Source organism: Felis catus, chromosome X, assembly GCF_018350175.1.
Source record: "Felis catus isolate Fca126 chromosome X, F.catus_Fca126_mat1.0, whole genome shotgun sequence".
Classification (NCBI taxonomy): Eukaryota; Metazoa; Chordata; class Mammalia; order Carnivora; family Felidae; genus Felis; species Felis catus.
Window position 1 is genome coordinate 63,237,020 of NC_058386.1, and position 16,333 is coordinate 63,253,352.

At 38.7% G+C, this 16,333-nt stretch overlaps 1 protein-coding gene across 7 annotated transcripts in view; it reads left to right on the forward strand.

Moving 5' to 3' along the window:
- The window catches only part of ATP7A (ATPase copper transporting alpha), a 176,355-nt gene that overhangs the window by 64,052 nt on the left and 95,970 nt on the right, over positions 1-16,333 (forward strand). Inside the window, exon 1 of one of the 7 annotated variants that reach the window (XM_045050350.1) lies at positions 8,085-8,186. The exons of the other annotated variants lie outside the window; for them this stretch is intronic. Coding sequence (XP_044906285.1) covers positions 8,178-8,186 — 9 coding nt within the window. The 5' untranslated portion in view covers positions 8,085-8,177. Of the gene's footprint in view, positions 1-8,084; positions 8,187-16,333 lie in introns of those variants that run through there. 7 annotated transcript variants of the gene reach the window in all.

A 16,333-nucleotide genomic window follows, 5' to 3' on the forward strand; every position in this document is an offset into this window, starting at 1 on the left:
TTCTTTATCCATTTATCAGTCAGTGGATGTTTGGGCTGTTTCCATGTTTTGGCTATTGTTGATAATGCTGCTATAAACATCAGAGTACTTGTACTCCTTCAAACCTGTATCCTTTGGGTAAATGCCTAGTAGTGCAATTGCTGGATAGTAGGATAGTTCCATTTTTAACTTTTTGAGGAACATCCATACTGTTTTCCAGGGTGTTTGCATCCAACAGTGTAAGAGGGTTTTCTTTTCTTTGCATCCTTGCCATCACATGTTGTTTTCTATATTAAAAAAATTTTTTTTAATGTTTGTTATTTATTCTTGAGAGAGAAAGACAGACTACGAGTGGGGGAGGGGCAGAGAGAGAGGGAGACACAGAATCGGAAACAGGCGTCCAGGCTCTGAGCCATCAGCCCAGAGCCTGACGCGGGGCTCGAACTCCCGGACCGCGAGATCGTGACCTGGCTGAAGTCGGACGCTTAACCGACTGCGCCACCCAGGCGCCCCTAGGTTTCATTTCTAATTTTTTCTATCTCCTTTATGTAAGGATAGGTTATTTATTTGAGATTTTTCTTGCTTCTTGAGGTAGGCATGTATTGTTGTAGCCTTCCTATTAGGACTACTTTTGTTGAGTCCCAAAGATTTTGGACCAATGTGTTTTTATTTTCATTTGTTTCCATGTATTTTTAAAAATTTCTTCTTTGATTTCCTGCTTGACCCATTCATTCTTTAGTAGCATGTTGTTTAACCTTCATGTATTTGTGGTCTCTCCAAATTTTTTCTTGTGGTTGACTTCAAGTTTCATAGTGATAGGGTCAGAAAAGATGCATGGTATGATCTCAAGTCTTTTAGTACTTGTTGAGGCCTGATTTTTGACCTAGTAGGTGATCTATTCTGAAGAGTGTTCCATGTGCACTTGAAAAGAATGTGTATTCTGCTTTACGATGGAATGATCTGAATTTATCTGTTAAGTCCATCTTGTCCATTGTGTCATTCAAAGCTGTTTTTTACTTGTTGATTTTCTGCTTTCATGATCTCTCCATTGCTGCAAGTGGAGTGTTAAATTCCCCTACTATTATTAACTCATTTTCAATAAGTTTCTTTATGTCTGTCATTAATTGTTTTATATATTTGGGTGCTCCAGTGTTGTATGCATAAATATTTACAACTGTTAGATCTTCTTGTGGGATAATATCCTTTATTAAGATACAGTGCCCTTCTTCATCTCTTGTTACAGTCTTTGGTTTAAAATTTAATTTGTCTGATATAAGTATTGTTACTCTGGCCTTCTTTTGGCATCCACTTGCAAGATAAATGGTTCTTCACCCCCTCACTTTCAATCTGCAGGTACCTTTAGGTCTAAAATGAGTCTTTTGTAGGCAGCATATAGATGGATCTTATTTTATATCCATTCTGATACTCTATGTCTTTTGATTAGAGCATTTAGTTCATTTACATGTAATTGAGTAATTATTGATTGATACGTATTTAATGCCATTTTATTACTTGTTTTGTCATTGTTTCTGGAGATTTTCCCTGTTTCTTGTCTGTCATTTTTGGTCTTTCCTTTCACTCAAAGTCCCCTTTAATATTTTTTGCAGAGTTGGTTTAGTGGTCACGAACTTCTTTAGTTTTTGTTTATCTGAGAAACTTTCTCTCACCTTCTATTCTGAATGATAGCCTTGCTGGATAGAGTATTCTTGGCTGCAGATTTTTCACATTCAGCAGATTGAAAATATCATGCTACTCCTTTCTCGCTTGCCGGGTTTCTGTTGAGATATCTACAGCTAGCCTTATGGGTCTTCCCTTGTAAGTTAGGTACTTCTTTTGTCCTGTTGCTTTTAGTATTTTATCACTAGATTTTGCAAATATAATTACAATATATCTTGGCATTGGCCTGCTTTTGTTGATTTTGATGGGAATTTTCTATGCCTCCTGGATCTGGATGTCTGTTTCCTTCCCCTGATTAGGGAAGTTTTCCACTATTAATTCCTCAAATAAATGTTCTCCCCCCTTTTTCTCTCTTATTCTTCTGGACTCCTACAATACGAATATTATTAGTTTGATGGAGTCATTGAGTTCCCTAAGTCTGTTCTTATGTTCCATAATTCTTTCTCCCTTTTGTTCAGCCTAATTATTTTCCATTATTTTATCTTCTGTGTCACTTAGTTGTTCTCTGCTTCTTCCAGAGAACAAATGCAATGCTTCATTGCATTCAGTCTGTTTCAAATCTCAGTTATTGCACTTTTTCATTTCTGACTGATTTTTTTAACCTTTTTATCTGTCAGTAAGGCCTCCCTGAAGTCTTCCATTATTTTCTCAAGCCCAGCAAGTATCCTTATGATTCTTGGTTTAAATTCTCCATCCGGCGTATTACTTACATATGTTTTGCTTAGATCCCTGACTGTGACCTCATATTGTTCTTCCATTTGGGGTGAATTCCTCCATCTTGGCGTTTTGTCTCTGTCTTCTCTGTGTTAGAAAAGCCTGTTATGTTTTCTGCTCTTGAGATAATGGCTTTATGAAGAAGAGGTCATCTAGTGTCCAGGGCCTGGTGCTTCGGGGAGTGTCTCTGGTGTGTGCTGCGTGCATTCTGCTGCTGTGTTTCATCTGCTCTGTCTTTCAGCCAGTCGTCTGTAGAGGCTCTTCTTGCCTGCTGTGTGCAGTGTTTGGTCCTTGGCTAGACTGTGGCGAGTTTTAACTAGGTGTGTTCTGGTCTCTTTGTTAAATAAGATTTGATACTACTTCCACTAGAAGAGAAGCCTTTAGAACTATCTGGTTGGGAAACGTTCTGTGGGCAGGGGCCTCTGCTTGTCTTCTGGGGAAGGGGCTTGTGGTGCTGGGATGGAGGCAGTCTTGACTTGGAATGGCAGTACTGGCAGAGTGCAGTGGTATGGGACCTAGTCTAAGCAGGTTAGGCAGCTAGTGTCTGTGCTGTGCTGTTTGCTGCAGGCGGCTGTATGTTTATGCTGAGCGGCAGGGGAAGGAAAAGGTGCCAGACAGGTCCTTTTTCCCCTTGCTGCTCTCAGGGAAGCACTGCCAGTAGAGTGAATCATCTCCCCCCTTGGGTGTCCCAGGCATTCTTCAATCACTGTTTTCACATTGTTTGCCTGCCTTCTCTCCAGGAGCAGCGCAGCGCTCTCTGGGCTCTATCCCAGCCAAGCCTGCTGACTTTTAAAACTCCAGGCTATAGGGATGTGGTGTGGACAGGGACCTGTGCTGGTCTTATGGGGTAGGGTCTTACTGCACTGGGACTGAGGGAGGTTTGACCGAGAGGGGCAGTCATACCAGTGCACAGGGGATGGGACTTGGATCAGTCAGGCTAGGCAGTGTTGGGACCGAGCTTCCCTGGTCAGGTGGCTCTGTGTTTCTGCTGAGGAGTATGGGAGGGAAAAGGCACCTGCGGGCTACTTTGTCCCCGGAGAGGTGAGAGGCATCTCCATGAAAGCTACCTGTCATGCATGTGCTCCAAGAAAGGTGAATGATCTCCCCTATGTGTGCCCCAGGTTTTCCTCAGATCATGCTGTCTGCCTACCATCTCTCCAGGAGTTGGGCAGCACCCTCAGGGCTCTATCCCAGCCAAGCCAGAGATCTTTAGAACTTCAGTCTTTAAACCCCACTTGTTGCAAAAACCCACAAAAATCAGCCCTCTTTTTCCCAGCCAATGGTTTTGGGGAAGTGTTCTTGTGCATTCCCCTGTGTGCTCCTCCCTCTCTTGCCTTTCTTCATGACCAGGGCTATCTCCCCTCTGCAGCACCCACAGTCAGTTTCTCCCCCAGACCATGTCTTCACACTTCTTGCCTTCCTTGATGTGGCCTCTTCTCTCACTCTAGTTGTGGAATTTGTTCTGTCAGTACTCGGGTTGATTTTTTGGGTATTCAGAGTGATTTGATAGATATCTAGTTGTGTTTGAGGAATGAGAGGAGCCTAGGGTCATCCTACTACGTTGCTATCTTAACTCACCTGTCTTTTCATTGTCTTAAAAGTGTCTTTCTCAAGAGCAGATGTTTTTTTACCCTTGATGAATTCTAGTTTATCTACTTTTTTTTCCTTTATGGATCATGTTTTTCATCTCTTGTCTAAGAAATCTTGGTCTCACCCAAGGTTACAAAGATTTTTCTTCTATGTCTTGTAAAATTTTATCATTTTAGGTTTTACATTTAGGTCTCTGATACATTTTGAATTAATGTGTATACCTTGTGAGATATGGGTTGAGGTTAATTTTTTTTTATGATGTCCAGTTTTTCCAAGAAGCACAATTTGTTGAAAAGTCTGTTCTTTATTCATTGAATTTCCTTTGTACTTTTGTTGATTATCAGTTGACCATATATTTATGGGTATATTTTTTATGCTCTGATCTGTTCCATTGATCTATGTGTCTCCCATTTGTCAATAAATACCACACAGTTTTGGTTTTTGTAACTTTATAATCTTAAAATCATAAGGTGTATTTCCTCAACTTTTTTCTTTTTGAAAATTATTTTGACTATTCTGGTGCCTTTCCATTTCCATAGAAGTTTTAGAATCGACTTAGAAGTTTCTACAAAATTATCTGCTGGGATTTTGATTGGGATTGTGTTGATTCGGTAGATGTCTTTGGGTAGGACTAACATCTTAACAATATTGGGTATTCTAATCTGCATAGGATATATTTCTCCATTTATTTAGGTATTCCTTGATTTCTTTTATCAGGGATCTATAGTTTTCAGCATGCCGATCTTGAATATATATTTTTACATTTATATTTAAATAATTCATACTTTTGAATATTTAAATGGTACTTTTTTTTTTTACTTTATTTTTTAAAATTTACATCCAAATGAGTTACTATATAGTGAAGCAATGATTTCAGGAGTAGAATTCTTAATGTTCCTTACCCATTTAGCACATCTCCCCTCCCAAACCCCTCCAGCAACCCTTAGTTTTTTCTCCGTATTTATGAGTATCTTTTGTTTTGTCCCCCTCCCTGTTTTTATATTATTTTTGTTTCCCTTCCCTTATGTTCATCTGTTTTGTCTCTTAAAGTCCTCATATGAGTGAAGTCATATGATTTTTGTCTTTCTCTGACTAATTTCACTTAGCATAATACCCTCCAGTTCCATCCACATAGTTGCAAATGGCAAGATTTCATTCTTTTTGATTTCCAAGTAATACTCCATTGTATATATATACCACATCTTCTTTATCCATTCATCCATCGATGGACATTTGGGCTCTTTCCATACTTTGGCTATTGTTGATAGTGCTGCTATAAACATGGGGGTGCATGTGTCCCTTGGAAACAGCACACCTGTATCCCTTGGATAAATACATAGTAGTGCAATTGCTGGGTCGTAGGGTAGTTCTATTTTTAGTTTTTGAGGAACCTCCATACTGTTTTCCAGAGTGGCTGCACCAGCTTGCATTCCCACCAACAATGCAAAAGAGATCCTCTCTCTCTGCATCCTCGCCAACATCTGTTGTTGCCAGAGTTGCTGATGTTAGGCATTCTGACAGGTGTAAGGTGGTATCTCATTGTGGTTTTGATTTGTATTTCCCTGATGATGAGTGAAGTTGAGCATTTTTTCATGTGTCAGTTGGCCATCTGGATGTCTTCTTTGGGGAAGTGTCTATTCATGTCTTTTGCCCATTTATTCACTGGATTCTTTGTTTTTTGGGTGTTGAGTTTGATAAGTTCTTTGTAGATTTTGGATACTAACCCTTTATCTGATATGTCGTGTGAAAATATCTTCTCCCATTCTGTCGGTTGCCTTTCAGTTTTGCTGATTGTTTCCTTCGCTGTGCAGAAGCTCTTTATTTTGATGAGGTCCTGGTAGTTCATTTTTGCTTTTGTTTCCCTTGCCTCTGGAGACATGTTGAGTAAGAAATTGGTGTAGGCAAAATCAGAGAGGTTTTTGCCTACTTTCTCCTCGAGGGTTTTGATGGCTTCCTGTCTTACATTGAGGTCTTTCATCCATTTTGAGTTTATTTTTGTGTATGGTGTAAGAAAGTGGTCCAGGTTCATTCTTCTGCATGTCACTGTCCAGTTTTCCCAGTACTGTTTGCTGAAGAGACTGTCTTTAAATGGTACTGTTTCTTAAATTTTAGTTTCAGTTGTTCATTACAAACATATAGATATGCAGTTTGTTTTGTATGTTGACTTTGTATCCTGAACTTTGCTAAATTGACTTATTAAATCTATTAGCTTTTTTGTAGATTCTTTGACATTGACATAAGTTTCTTGTAGATTCATTTACATAAGCAATTATGTCATCAGGGCATAAAAATAATTTTACTTCGTTCTTTTTAGTCTGTATGGCTTTTATTTCTTTATTGAACTGGTTAGAACCTCCATTACAATTTTGAATAGGAGTGGTAAGAATGGACATCCTTGTCTTCTTCCTGATCATAGGGGGAAAACATTCAGTCATTCATCAAGTATTGTGTTAGTCGTAGGGTTTTTGTAGATGCTCTGTATCAGGTAAGGAAGTTTCTTTCCATTCCTCGTTTTCTGGGACTTTTCTTTTTAATTATGAATGGAAGTTAAAGTTTTTCAAGTGCCTTTTTTGCATCTAGAGATTATTATTTTTCTTCTTTAGGCTGTTAATATGGTGAATTACATGGATTCATTTTCATATGTTGTTCCAGCCATGCATTCACAGGATAAAACCTACTTGGTCAAAGGGTACTTATTTTTTTGTAAGTTTTTACTTAAATTCAAGTTAGTTAACATACAGTGTAATATTAGTTTCAGGTGTACAATATAGTGATTCAGCACTTCCATACAACACATGGTGCTTATCAGAAGTGCACTCCTTAATCCCCATCACCTGTTTTACCCATACCCGCCCCCCCACCTCCCTTCTGGTAACCATCTTTTCTCTGTAGTTAAGAGTCTGTTCCTTGGTTTGCCTCTTTCTCTCTCTTTGTCCCTTTGCTTCTTTGTTTTGTTTTCTTTCATTTCTGAGTGAAATCATATGGTATTTGTCTTTCTCTGACTGATTTATTTCGCTTTGCATAATACTCTGTAGCTCCATCTATGTCATTGCAAAATGGCAAGATTCAATTCTTTTTTATGATTGATTAATATTTCATTGTGTGTATATATCACATCTTTATCCATTAATCAGTCAATTACACTACTAGGTATTTACCCAAAGAATACAAAAATACTAATTCAAAGGAATACATGTACCCATGTTTTGAAAGAGCAAGGGAGAGAGAGAGTGTGCATGAGCAGGGTAGGGACAGAGAGAGAGGAGAGAGAGAATCCCAGGCAGGCTCCATGCTGCCAGAGCAGAGCCCGACATGGTCCTTAATCCCACAAACTGAGATCATGACCTGAGCTGAAATCAAGAGTTGGATGCTTAGCCAACTGAGTCGTCCAGGCACCCCTTTGAGTATTTAACTTTCAATGAGAAATTTCAAACATACACAAAAGTAGAGAGCCTAGTACAAGGAACCTCCTTGTACCTATCACCCAGGAGAATCTTTGCTGTTTATTTTCATGACATTCTCATAATTTGAAACTGTTGATGTATTTTGCTGTGTTTCTAAGAGTTGATGTGGGCCTTCCTGCCTGTTGTACTTTGTTAAGATAGAGGTCCCTGACTAGTGCATGAAATCTCCTAGTATATCTCAATATCACTTCCAAGCCTTTTTTGCTGCCCATTCCTGCCTTTTTCCTTGTTACTTATTCTTAAGTATTCTCAGCACTGTTTGGAGTGTAGCTAATTTCAGCACTCTTACTTCATTCAGTTTGGTTCCCTGCCTGTTCCCCCCTATTTCTCTACTACTTGTATCTAAGTGTCCACAGAAATTAAGAATATCACCTTCTTGCCAAAAGTTTGGGGATTCCTGCTATATTGACAGTAACACATGGATGCTTTTCTTAAATATTATTCTATGAATTGCTGACTCTTGAGCATGTTTATTTACACTACCAGGGCTTAATGAGTCAATCCCCAAATGTGTCAATTTAACTGACTTGTGTCTTCATTTGTGTAATGTCCCTGTTATTTTAATGTATTATTCAAGTTTTCAGTATCATTAAAACAACTTTATATTGATGGTAGTTGTATTTACTTGATGTTTTCTATAATTTTGCTTTTATACAATATTTGTTACAGTGATGGTAGAGGTTAATGCAACTTTGGAATTTGTTCAGCTGCATGAGTCTTGAAATGGTTTTCCTATGACTAGTTCAAATCCACATGCAAAAGGTACATTTTTATTTTTATTTTATTTTTATTTATTTATTTATTTATTTATTATTATTTTTTTTAATTTTTTTTTCAACGTTTATTTATTTTTGGGACAGAGAGAGACAGAGCATGAACGGGGGAGGGGCAGAGAGAGAAGGAGACACAGAATCGGAAACAGGCTCCAGGCTCCGAGCCATCAGCCCAGAGCCCGACGCGGGGCTCGAACTCACGGACCGCGAGATCGTGACCTGGCTGAAGTCGGACGCTTAACCGACTGCGCCACCCAGGCGCCCCTTTATTTATTTTTTTAAAAAGCATTCAGGATTTCTTTTTTTTAATTAATTTATTTTTTTTAATGTTTATTTATTTGTGAAGGAGTAAGAGAGCGTGAGTGGGGGAGGGGCAGAGAGCGAGGGACACACAGAATCCAAAGCAGGCTCCAGGCTCTGAGCTGTCGGCACAGAGCCTGATGTGGGGCTCGAACTCACAGACCATGAGATCATGACCTGAGCCTAAGTTGGAGGCCCAACTGACTAAGCCACCCAGGTGCCCCCAAAAGGTACATTTTTAGACACACTACCTAGTAAATGTTAACATTCCAAAGAGAGTTTTGTCCAGCTGGATATCAGAGTTAGCACAAGATTTAAACCCAGTGTGGTCAATGGATTCTTTCTAATAATCAGAAGCTCATATTTTTAAGTGCATGAATCATTAAATTTGAACTAGAATATCTTGTGTATCCTACAGATAGATACTTATGAGAGCTCTGCCTTTTACTTGTTCTTAATCTAAACATTAATTTTACCCAATTACATTTTGTAATTTTTTCACTAATCATAACTATCCAACAATTGGATGGATATTTTCCAGTTTGTTGATTGGAAACAAAGATGGCAAAAGTAGCTCTACATTCTTCAGTCCCATAGCTTTAAAAATGAGTTGTTAATTTCAGTGAGTAATAAGTGTGACACCTGCACTTGATTTATCTTCAAATGAAACCAGTTAAACCTCCTCCACTTGATCTAAGGTGGCTGATGCTGGAGTGGCCAGAATAGAAGCTGAATCTCTTTAATTGTGCTAACTGCAGTAAAGCTATTTTAAGCATCCAAAAGCTAGTTCAAATAATTTTTCTCCCAATGACTTAGGTACTTACTGTCCACTGACAACTAATGCATTTTCCAGAACCCCCAACTCTGTGTGGCAAACTATTGAAGATTGTTTTTCCCAGCATATTCACGTATAGCTAAAGGAAAGGTTTCTGCTTTGACATTTGCAAGTACATTCCTCTATAGATTTTCCAAATAAGTCTGTTGCACCCCACTTGTATGTAAGGCTGCTATTTCCCCTGCATCTTTCTAGAATTTCCCTGTGCTTAATAAGGTGTATTTAAGGTCAGAAAAATGCAATTGAATTGGATTAACTTGTAAAGGAAAAGTACCAGTGATATAATGTGAAAGCACTTTGTGTTATCAACAGTGATTTATATGGATCCCAGTGACAGATATGTAAGGCGGTGCTTGGCAGGGCACATTCATAATTTGATTGCTAAAAATAAAAGTACACATAACTTTTCTGCCTTTTCCAGCTCTCTCTTCCTTCAGTCAAAAGCTGTTATGATTGAGAGTCTATTAGTAACCTTTCTTCTTTTTTCTTTCCTTTAAAAATATTTTACTAGGGGCACCTGGGTGTCTCAGTTGGTTAAGCTACACTCTTGATTTCAGCTCAGGTCATGATCTCATGGTTCAGGAGTTTGAACCATGTGTCGGGCTCAACACTGACAGCACAAAGCCTTCTTGGGATTCTCTCTCTCTCTCTCTCTCTCTCTCTCTCTCTCTCTCTCTCTCTGCCACTCTCCCACTCTCACCAACTCTCTCTCATTCAAAATAAATAAACATTTTAAATTATATTTTACTAAGTGTTTAGTCTTCTAGGTCCAGAGACAGATTTATTGTGGAACTTATGTTTCATAGCCTTTCACTTGCATTGACCCCTTCTGAGACGCTGGAAAGAGTCTTAGCAGTGTGTTCACATGGTTACGTGTTTTTGCAAAAGTAAAATATTTTAACCACAAGCATTTAAGTCCATTGTCTATTTCTGATGCAGACTTTGAGTCGGGAGTTCTCTCTTGTCCAGCAAGAGAGTGGATGCAGAAATGAAGATGAGAGAGGCTAATGTTTGGGAGGAGACAAGAGTGCCGAACAGGAGTTTCATCTCTGTATTTATGGAGCTTTGCAGATTTTACATACGTGGCGAACGTGCAGAAGAAAACAATCAGATAGTGGCCATTAACTTGTTTGTGTATGAAGCAAAGGGTTTGGGGGGCATGTGGTATATAAAGTTGTGATCTAAGCACAATGATATATTGGCGCCAGATGGGAAGTATTTTTTTGTAGGCGATACAGCTAATTAGCTATTATCTGTAAAGTTTAAGATTGCTGGAGCATGTATCCTCAGGGTTAACAAGGCACTCATCTTCCTAGCTAACCTTGGGTGTTTTTGCCTTGCGGCAGCTTTTCACCCTAAGCCTTGTTAACTCATTGGTGTAAACGTAGAGAATTCTTAAACCTATTCCCCACATATTTTCACTTAGACTTGCCCTCTGTTAGACTTTTGCTTTGTGTTGGGTGGTATTGGATTTGCCACAGGTATTTTGGGAATCTGACTAAGGGGACATTGAGTTGGGGATATATTTAGTTTGGGGTTAGGATATTTGGCCAAATGTGGTTCTTAGTCACTTCTGTGCATATTTTTGCTAGGAATTCTGGTGTAGGAATTGCTTCCAATAATGTTCCTAACACTCATATTTCAGTGTCATGACATAAAGGTGTAGGACCCAGTCAAAAGACATGAATAGACACTTTCCCAAAGAAGGCATCCAGATGACAAACAGACACATGAAAAAATGCTCAACATCACTCATCATCAGGGAAATACAAATCAAAACCACAATGAGATACCACCTCACACCTGTCAGAATGGCTAACATTAACAACTCAGGCAACAACAGATGTTGGTGAGGATGCAGAGAAAGAGGATCTCTTTTGCACTGCTGGTGGGAATGCAAGCTGGTGCAGCCACTCTGGAAAACAGTATGGAGGCTCCTCAAAAAATTAAAAATATAAATACCTTAGGACCCAGCAATTGCATTACTAGATATTTGTCCAAGGGTTACAGTTGTGCTGTTTCGAAGGAATATATGCACCTCAATGTTTATAGCAGCACTATGAACAATAGCCAAAGTATGGAAAGAGCCCAAATATCCATTGATGGATGAATGTATAAGAAGATGTGGTGTGTGTGTGTGTGTGTGTGTGTGTGTGTATATATATGTATGTATACATAAATACGTATACATGGAGTATTATGTGGCAATCAAAAAGAATGAAATCTTGGTATTTGCAACTACGTGGATGGAACTAGAGGGTATTATGCTAAGTGAAGTTGGTCAGAGAAAGACAAATATATAACTTCACTCATATGAGTAAGATACAAAACAGATGAAAAAAAGGGAAGGGGAGAAAAAAATAATATAAAAACAGGGGGACAAAAGAGACTTTTTTTTTTAATTTTTTTTTCAACGTTTATTTATTTTTGGGACAGAGAGACAGAGCATGAACGGGGGAGGGGCAGAGAGAGAGGGAGACACAGAATCGGAAACAGGCTCCAGGCTCTGAGCCATCAGCCCAGAGCCTGACGCGGGGCTCGAACTCACGGACTGCGAGATTGTGACCTGGCTGAAGTCGGACGCTTAACCGACTGCGCCACCCAGGCGCCCCCAAAAGAGACTCTTAAAAATAGAGAACAGAGGGTTGCTGGAGGGGTTGTGGGAGGGGGTAAGGGCTAAATGGGTAAGGGGCATTAAGGAATCTACTCCTGAAATCATTGTTGCAATATATGCTAACTTGGATGTAAATTTAAAAATTAAAAAAAAATTTTTAAATAAGATGTAGGGCCCAGTGTAAAAATGGTAAATGAATGTTATAAATTCAAAGAGTATTTAATAGTAGTCAATACTACAGTAAACTCTGAAATGACCTTAAATCTTAGAGTACATATTTTATAAATTTTTTTTTTCTCAACGTTTATTTATTTTTGGGACAGAGAGAGACAGAGCATGAACGGGGGAGGGGCAGAGAGAGAGGGAGACACAGAATCGGAAACAGGCTCCAGGCTCTGAGCCATCAGCCCAGAGCCTGATGCGGGGCTCGAACTCACAGACCGCGAGATCGTGACCTGGCTGAAGTCGGACGCTTAGCCGACTGCGCCACCCAGGCGCCCCTAGAGTACATGTTTTAAAGAAACTAGATAGTTTTCCCAAATTTGTACAGCTCCAAAATTTTGTCAATATCTAGTTGTGATATTAAAAGGATGGAAAGGAACTTTTCTAAGCTATTGTTAATAAAAAATATTTGAAATACAGGAATGACTAAATTATCTTTTCGCTTTATAGAAAATGCTTTTTCAAAGTTATTATCAAATGAAGCAGGAGAGTATACAGTGAAAATATAGGAAAAGAAAATATAGAGTTGTATTAGTATTTTATGGCATTTGGTGGCTTTTCAAATTTGTTACTTTGATTTTATTACTCATTCAATATATTTACTTCTGTACAGAATTTTTTTATTTATAGTTTTGTGGTATTTTTCTCTTTTTTAATGTTTATCGTTAGAGAGAGAGAGAGAGAGAGAGAGATCGAGCGAGTGCACACTGGGGAGAGGCAGAGAGAAGAAAACAAAGAATCTGAAGCAGGCTTCTTGCTGTCAGCACAGAGCATGACATAGGGCTCGAACTCATGAACCACAAGATCATGAAGTCATGATGCTTAACCAACTGAGCCACCCAGGCGCCCCTAGTTTTATATTATTTTTCTTAAGTCCTTAAAATGTTTATATTTCAGAGGCCACAAAAGGTGGATGCATTTCTTTCTAGGCATCATATAGAAAATTATCCTGTGCAATGCAGGGCTGGTTCAGTATCCACAAAACAATTAACGTGATTCATCAAATCAATAAAAGAAAGGACAAGAACCATATGATCCTCTCAATAGATGCAGAGAAAGCATTTGACAAAATACAGCATCCTTTCTTGATAAAAACCCTCAAGAAAGTAGGGATAGAAGGATCATACCTCAAGATGATAAAAGCCATATACGAGCGACCCAACGCTAATATCATCCTCAATGGGGAAAAACTGAGAGCTTTCTCCCTAAGGTCAGGAACAAGACAGGGATGTCCACTCTCACCACTGTTATTCAACATAGTATTGGAACTCTTCGCCTCTGCAGTCAGACAACACAAAGAAATTAAAGGCATCCACATCGGCCAGGAGGAGGTCACACTTTCACTCTTTGCAGATGCCATGATACTCTATATGGAAAACCCAAAAGATCCACCAAAACACTGCAAGAATTGATTCATGAATTCAGAAAAGTTGCAGGATATAAAATCAATGCAAAGAAATTGGTTGCATTCCTATACACCAACAATGAAGCGACAGAAAGAGAAGGAATATACAGTTGCACAAAAACCCACATACAGTTGCACAAAAACCCATAAAATACCTAGGAATAAATATAACCAAAGAGGTGAAAAATCTATACACTGAAAACTATAGAAAGCTGATGAAGGAAATTGAAGAAGACACAAAGAAATGGAAAAAGATTCCATGCTCCTGGATAGGAAGAACAAATATTGTTAAAATGCCGATACTACCCAAAGCAGTCTACACATTCAGTGCATATCCTATCAAAATAACACCAGCATTCTTCATAGAGCTAGAACAAATAATCCTAAAATTTGTATGGAACGAGGAAAGACCCTGAACAGCCAAAGCGATCTTGACAAAGAAAACCAAAGCAGGAGGCATCACAATCCCAGACTTCAAGCTATACTACAAAGCTGTAATCATGAAGACAGTATGGTACTGGCACAAAAACAGACACTCAGATCAATGGAACAGAATAGAGAACCCAGAAATGGCCACAAACGTATGGCCAACTAATCTTTGACCAAACAAGAAAGGATATCCAATGGAATAATGACAGCCTCTTCAGCAAGTGGAGGTGGGAAAACGACAGTGACATGCAGAAGAATGAACCTGGACCACTTTCTTACACCATACACAAAAATAAGCTGAAAATGAATGAAAGACCTCAATGTAAGACAGGAAGCCATCAAAATCCTCGAGGATAAAGCAGGCAAAAACCTCTTTTATCTTGTTCGCAGCAATTTCTTACTCAACACGTCTCTGGAGGCAAGGGAAACAAAAGCAAAAATGAACTACAGGGACCTCAATAAAATAAAAAGCTTCTGCACAGCGAAGGAAACAATCAGCAAAACTAAATGCCAACCAACAAAATGGGAGAAGAGATTTGCAAGCAACATATCAGATAAAGGGTTAGTATCCAAAATCTACAAAGAACTTATCAAACTCAACACCCAAAAAACAAAGAATCCAGTGAATAAATGGGCAAAAGACATGAATAGACACTTCCCCAAAGAAGACATCCAGATGGCCAACCGACACATGAAAAAATGCTCAACTTCACTCATCATCAGGGAAATACAAATCAAAACCACAATGAGATACCACCTTACACCTGTCAGCATGGCTAACATTAACAACTCTGGCAACAAGAGATGTTGGCTAGGATGCAGAGAAAGAGGATCTCTTTTGCATTGTTGGTGGGAATGCAAGCTGGTGCAGCCACTCTGGAAAACAGTATGGAGGTTTCCGAAAAAACTAAAAATAGAACTACCCTACAACCCAGCAATTGCACTACTAGGCATTTTATCCAAGGGATACGGGTGTGCTGTTTCCAAGGGACACATGCACTGCCATGTTTATAGCAGCACCATCAACAATAGCCAAAGTATGGAAAGAGTCCAAATGTCCATCGATGGATGAATGGATAAAGAAGATGTGGTATATATATATATACAATGGAGTATTAATGAGAAATCCAAAAGAATGAAATTGTGTCATTTGCAACTACGTGGATGGAACTGGAGGGTATTATGCTAAGTGAAATTAGAGAAAGACAAAAATCATATGACTTCACTCATATGAGGACTTTAAGAGACAAAACAGATGAACATAAGGGAAGGGAAACAAAAATAATACAAAAATAGGGAGGGGGGCAAAACAAAGGAGACTCATAAATATGGAGAAAAAACTGAGGGTTGCTGGAGGGGTTGTGGGAGGGGGATGGGTTTAATGTGTAAGGGGTATTAAGGAATCTACTGAAATCATTGCTTCACTATATAGTAACTCATTTAGACGTAAATTTTAAAAAATAAAAAATAAAGTTAAATCAAAAAACATATATATATATATATATATATATATATATATATATATATATATATATATATATATATATATATATCTGGTAGAAGTTCCCTGGGAAGCCATCTGGTCCTGGACTCATTTGTTGGGAGATATTTGATAACTGATTGAGCTTCTTCGCTGGCTATGGGTCTATTCAAGTTGTCTATTTCTTCCTGTTTGAGTTTTGGAAGTGGGTGGGTGCTGAAAAAGTTATCCATTTCTTCCAGGCTGTCCAGTTTGTTGGCATATAATTCTTCATAGTATTCCCTGATAATTGCTTGTATTTCTGAGGGATTGGTTGCAATTGTTCCATTTTCATTCATGATTTTATCTATTTGGGTCACCTCCCTTTTCTTTTTGAGAAGCCTGGCTAGAGGTTTATCAATTTTGTTTATTTTTTCAAAAAACAAACTCTTGGTTTCATTCATCTGCTCTACAGTTTTTTTAGATTCTATATTGTTTATTTCTGCTCTGCTCTATTATTTCTCTTCTTCTGCTGGGTTTGGGGTGTCTTTGCTGTTCTGCTATTTCCTTTAGGTATGCTGTTAGATTTTGTATTTGGGATTTTTCTTGTTTCTTGAGATAGCCCTGGATTGCAATGTATTTTCTTCTCAGGACTCCCTTCACTGCATCTCAAGGCGTTTGGATTGTTGCCTTTTCATTTTCATTCGTTTCTATATTTTTTTTTTAATTTTTTAACGTTTATTTATTTTTGAGAGAGAGAGAGACAGAGCATGAACGGGGGAGGGTCAAGACAGAGGGAGACAGAGTCTGAAACAGGCTCCAGGCCCTGAGTGGTCAGCACAGAGCCCGACATGGGGCTCGAACTCATGGAC